At 38.9% G+C, this 5,445-nt stretch overlaps 1 protein-coding gene across 2 annotated transcripts in view; it reads left to right on the forward strand.

Moving 5' to 3' along the window:
- Positions 1 to 1,981: 1,981 nt before the first annotated feature.
- The window catches only part of LOC106521162 (anoctamin-9), a gene marked incomplete in the record, with an annotated part of 15,996 nt that continues 12,532 nt past the window's right edge, over positions 1,982 to 5,445 (forward strand). Inside the window, 7 exon segments of one of the 2 annotated variants that reach the window (XM_014013605.1) lie at positions 1,982 to 2,100; positions 2,215 to 2,393; positions 3,617 to 3,682; positions 3,772 to 3,894; positions 3,985 to 4,121; positions 4,450 to 4,499; positions 4,581 to 4,639. In XM_014013605.1, coding sequence (XP_013869059.1) covers positions 2,373 to 2,393; positions 3,617 to 3,682; positions 3,772 to 3,894; positions 3,985 to 4,121; positions 4,450 to 4,499; positions 4,581 to 4,639 — 456 coding nt within the window. 2 annotated transcript variants of the gene reach the window in all.

A 5,445-nucleotide genomic window follows, 5' to 3' on the forward strand; every position in this document is an offset into this window, starting at 1 on the left:
CTGAAGACGTTTCACTTCCTGTCTTGAAGCTTTCTTAATTCAAAAGGTTGGGGTAGCTGAAGAATTTTCTATGGTGGCCATGGCCACCCCTCCAACACTCTGGCCCCGCCCCTGGTTATACCAGATCGCTCTTAAAGATGGCCCTGATACCCCGTACTCGAATCTATTCTAGGTCCACAAAACAAGTGTAGATTGTAGAGTCAAACTCCCATGGATGGCCCCCTCAGCAAACCCACAGGGATGAAGATCTGGTTCACGGTTCCAAAGCCATACTACTACTTCTGCAACTAAGGTTCAGAGACATCTCCTTTCCAACACACTGGAGTAAACGTTCCTGGGGAGCCTGGGATGTCTGATCCATTAATAAATGGAACACACCTGTCCCCCTTCTTAAATTACTGACACAAAGCTCCTCCCTGGATCTTAGTCTGTAGCTGAGCTCCCGCCCCACAGAGCACCCCTCCCCCAAAGCATTGTGAAGATGTGCTGAAGTGGAAGTGCCAGAAATGGTAGGAGGTTCTTAAAGAGACAAAGGCCTATTTCAAGGCATTTAGGTAGACTATGATGCAAAGTCCAATTTATTTTTGATATACACAGCTTTTTCATAACAACTGAAGGTAACATAGTTACTTGAACTATGTTTGTGAAATACATACCCCTCACCCCCTTTAAATGAGTGCTAGGCCTTTTATTTAGATAATTATTAGGTGTTCAGTACTTTAACAATATAGCATTTATAGTCTAAGGTAATGCACATCCCTCTGATGGGCCTGACAAAAACAGAGCAGAATGAAAAATATTTTTTTCATTGTAGAAAATAAGATCCGTTTATTTTAAAGTTTTCATGCTTTACATTAGCTTTATATTTCCATGTGTGAAATCACACTGAAAAGGCAAATGTACATTAATACCATTTTAATGGTATTTATATTTTATTTCAGTGTTTGAATAAAATGCTTATACAGAGATGTCTTCATGTTAATGATCTAAAGATCTCATTTATTACAATAAATCCATCCTAACGTGTAAACTACACTTCTAAAAGAGCATTTTTACATTTAAGTATCAGTGCTGCTTCTTAAGAAAAATAATTGTTCCTTGAAAATGCCAATTATTAAATGTTAGACTGATGATGTGTGTAGGATGATTCATTCACAGCCAACTCAGACAGGGACTATGTAAGTGGGCACACTCCTTTTTATTCAGCTGGCTATGACCTGGGGATGGGAGGAGTCTATGTCAAACAAGGGGGTGTCATCTTAAACCAGGAATGATTTATCAGAACAATATATTCATTCAATACAAAACAAATCAATTAACAATAATAAATAAATAAATAAATAAATAATAATTTAAAAAATCATCAGATAATTTACTTGATTTTTTATTTATTTATTTGATAGTTGTCCATCTTGCTGTTTGTTTTAAATCATAACAATAAAATCAAATCTGTTTTTCAATCCTTATTTTAAAATATAATTTATGATAATACCAATGTTACATAAGAGAGCTTGAGAAAGGTTTGATTTGTGTTTTTCTGTTCTTATTATCAACAGTTTGTTGAAGAGTTTTTTTTTCTCTGTGGGAATATAATATAGTTTTTTCAACATGTTATAATTTTTTATGCTAAACAAAAATATTGTTAAATAGTGAATAAAACTGTGAAAAATATTCTAAAAGTTAAGGTTTCTTTGCATATTTTGTAGCATTTTTTGTGGGTTTGCAAGGGGGTGTCCCCAGACAGAAGCTAATGCTGTTTTGGGGGGCCATGGCATGAAAATGTTTGGGAACCCCTGTTGATACACCGGCAAACTCCGCTCACCCGTACAGCCGCTTAATAAACCGGGCTGTAAATAATGCACAGCCAATGTTCACAAGTCAATGTTTGCTGCCATCTAGCGGCAGATTGAAGGTATTTTTGCACGCTTTTTGAGGAGGAGGAAGCAATTAAAAAAAAAAACACTTCCATTCCATCGCACCTGACAAATCACATCCAGAGTCTTCTTTTTACCTCTTGATTCTTTTGGTCTAACATGACCACACGCACGGGCAGGCGGCGTGGCTTCCTGCTCTGGGCCGGATGAGGTGACTCAGCTACAGGTGGCGGCTTTATTCTGACAGCAGCAGCAGGGCAACAGGTGGAGTCGCGTTGACATACCTTTGTCAGGAAAACATCAACGCTTTTTCTCCCCCCTTCTTCTTCTTCTTGCTTAGATGAAATCCGGAAGTTGCCTCCTGTGTGGTTGAGGACTGATCGTGTAAATGTTCCAGCTGGAGACAAATCAGAGCAGCAGACTGAGGCTGTGAGGAGGAACCCGTGGATGGTGACAGGGGGTCTGCTGTAATCCAGGGAGGGGGGTCGTCGCTGCATCATGCGGGGTCACAGGAGACAGGTGGGTGATCACACCTAAACATCACAACAGAGCTGTTCTGAGATCTGCCTTTTCCTGTCAGTTTTGATTTGCTGCAGACCTGCTGTTTGGCTGTTTTAGACACTACAGTCCACCAACCACTGCCGGTCCTGGTATTATTTTATTTTATTTATTTTTCTTTATAGCTCCCGCCTAATCTAATCTCGGTTTTGGTTCATGTTGAGTCTGTTTGTTGATACCACAGGGTTCCGATTCCAAGATCAGCCACACCTTTTGTGTACTCAGACCCATTCTGTTGGTAGGCTGTGGATGTGGGATCAGCATGAACTGGACTGATAATGGGGACCATATTAAATGTCATGTCACTAATTCATCTTACACTGAAACTTTGCACTGGCAGTCCTGTGAGTCAGACTGAGGCACAGTGGCAATCCTCGACACACCTCTGGATTTTAGTTAGACAGGATTCCTTTGTAGGACCTTTTTTGATAGATTGCAATGACATCATGAAACCATTTGACCTTTAGCAAAGAATGCTTAAAGCCCTTACATTTGTTGAACGAATGCACATCGCTCTCTGTCTTTTGTGTTAAAATTTCAGCAGCAGCAATCCCACAAGCTGTCAAGCTCAGAGTATATGTTGCAGATGACTATCAGCTACTCCCAAGTCAAATTTTAGCCTTAAAGCTGTAAAACTGACTGAGTTATAGTCATTTTTGTGTTAACCAATGTTGATAGCATGTGACAGATATTTGGAATTGGACTGATTCCTAAAGTTAACCAACTAATGAATACATCCGGAGAGTTTCATCGAAATCTGTCCTGTGTTTAATAAGATATTTTGCTAACAGACAAACCGGGTTGACTAGAAAACAGTTTCAAGCAAAGATCACATGCAATGGAAACACTCCAGTGTGTGTTGTGAATGACTCTCAGTTACTACCACATCAAATTTTATTACAATACCTGTAAAGTTGATAAAGCTATAATCATTTTGTGTTTTTCGAGATCAAATGGCTGTGGCAGCCATCTTGAACAGAGTGACTCCAGTGATTAGTCAGTTGTGGATATGTATGTAGTAATTACTTTCTGAAAGTTTCAGTAAAATCTGTCCAGTGGTTCATGAATTATTTGGCTAACAGACATGGGTGCAGTCCTTTTTATTAGTGTTTTAAAACTATTGAACCAATTCTTTATTAATTCTGTAATAATGTTTGTTTTTTTTATTGTGTTTTGTGGTAAAGCCCAGTATTGAGCTGCTGGAATTCATCGGAGTGGTCAAGGAGAATGGAAATGAACTTCCTCCAGTGGTGAGACGATTAAATTCATCAAAACACCTGATTAAATTACAGATTTCATTTCAATTTAGAAAATATGACACATTGTTTTCATCTCACAGATCACACCGCTGTCTTATGACTACGTCCTGGTCGCCAAATCGGTCGATGACCAAGAGCGAGAGGTCTTCAAGAAACAGACGGAGTACATAAACGGGCTGAAGAAGAAGAACTTCAAAGTGACTGTGAGTTTTATTTTTGTTTCTATGTTTGTTACTGTGCGGCAAAGGTGACACAGTTCAGTCACTTTTTTTTTTTCTTTCTCTTCCTGTCAGAAAATTATAGACGACGATCTTGTCTTCTATGGGATCCAGGCTCCTAAAGAAGTCTTTGAGAAGTACAGGTATCTGCTCAAAGTGTCCGACGCCTGTAACTGGAGCTCAGACCAGAACTCGGTCACTCTCAGCACCAGGTAAACTGCAACCATCTTTGGTATTTTGAACCCTGTCTGATGCTATTTAAAGCATGCATCCTGTTCAGGCGCACGATGTAATCATTACAAGAAATCTCTGCCGATCTCATTTACGGTAGATGCTTCGTCTCTTTGTCATTTGTAGGTTAAATCTTAGTCTGTCACCTTGTGCAGCTGTGTTGTTTTGAATTGTCTTTTTTAAATTAGCCGTCACCGTGAAAAAGGCGAGTTTTTATTTTATTTTATTTATTTTTTTTGGAATCCATTGTCTGAATGAAACCTCATTTGCTGCGATGAGTTTACAAGTGATACTTGCCCCTCGTTGCAGGATAAGGATCGTCCACTTCATCTTAAACCACACGCTGATCCGCTCAGGAGGTGAGTAAAGAGCTATATACAGCCTCGTTTCTCTTTACTTCATTGAGCTTATTTTTATCTCTTTTGTTGTGAACTTTCCAGAGGGGTTACGGGATCTTATGAAGGCGAAGGTTTTTGAGGCAAAGTTCTGTTTACATGAGGTAAATTTCCTAGAATACATTTGTTTTTTAATGCTGCATTTTTTTAGGTGTTACAATCTTTCATTGTGTTATTGTCACCTATTGTGAGGCTGACATATCCCAGGCCTTAGTCCATGGGTGGGCAATTTAAATGATGGAAAGGGCCGCAATTTTTTGTTGAACTACCAGAGTGTCTCATAGTGCTGCACACTTAACCAAATGCAATAAAACTGCCATTTTAAACATGTTTTTATATATACTTTGTTTATTAAACCAATATACAATGCAGTAACTTAGCATTTCATGCTCAAATGCAGGTATACAAGTTGTACAAAACAACTGAAGCAAACAAAAACTAAACACTTACTTTAGTGAGCTGAAGTGCAACGGTATAAGACCCCTTGAATGCAGACTGGTAAAAATTTCACTGTTGTTTATATTCATGCGACTTCAGTTAAATTTGTCATATTTAGCTTTGTGCAACGTGTTGTAGTGACCTATTAAAATCCTTCATGGCAGACACTTAGGTTTGCCTTGAATGAAGTTCTGTTAACAAATATATATTTATTTTTACTTAAAAAGGACTCGAAGCAGCTCTTATGTCCCCACATTAGCGCCCCCCGAAAGTCGCCCGTGGACCACATCGGGCCCGCGGGCCGCCAGTTGTCCATCTGCCTTTTAGAAAAGCAATTTGAGAATTTTTCATGTGAATAAAAGTACTCCTTGTGTTAAAAACAATAATTTGTTAACATCACCCGTGAGTCAGAGGAGACCATCATGACATTCTGATGATGACATAGAAAGATTCTGCTGAAATATATATATAT

This window comes from Austrofundulus limnaeus, unplaced genomic scaffold, assembly GCF_001266775.1.
Source record: "Austrofundulus limnaeus strain Quisiro unplaced genomic scaffold, Austrofundulus_limnaeus-1.0 Scaffold104, whole genome shotgun sequence".
Lineage (NCBI taxonomy): Eukaryota > Metazoa > Chordata > Actinopteri > Cyprinodontiformes > Rivulidae > Austrofundulus > Austrofundulus limnaeus.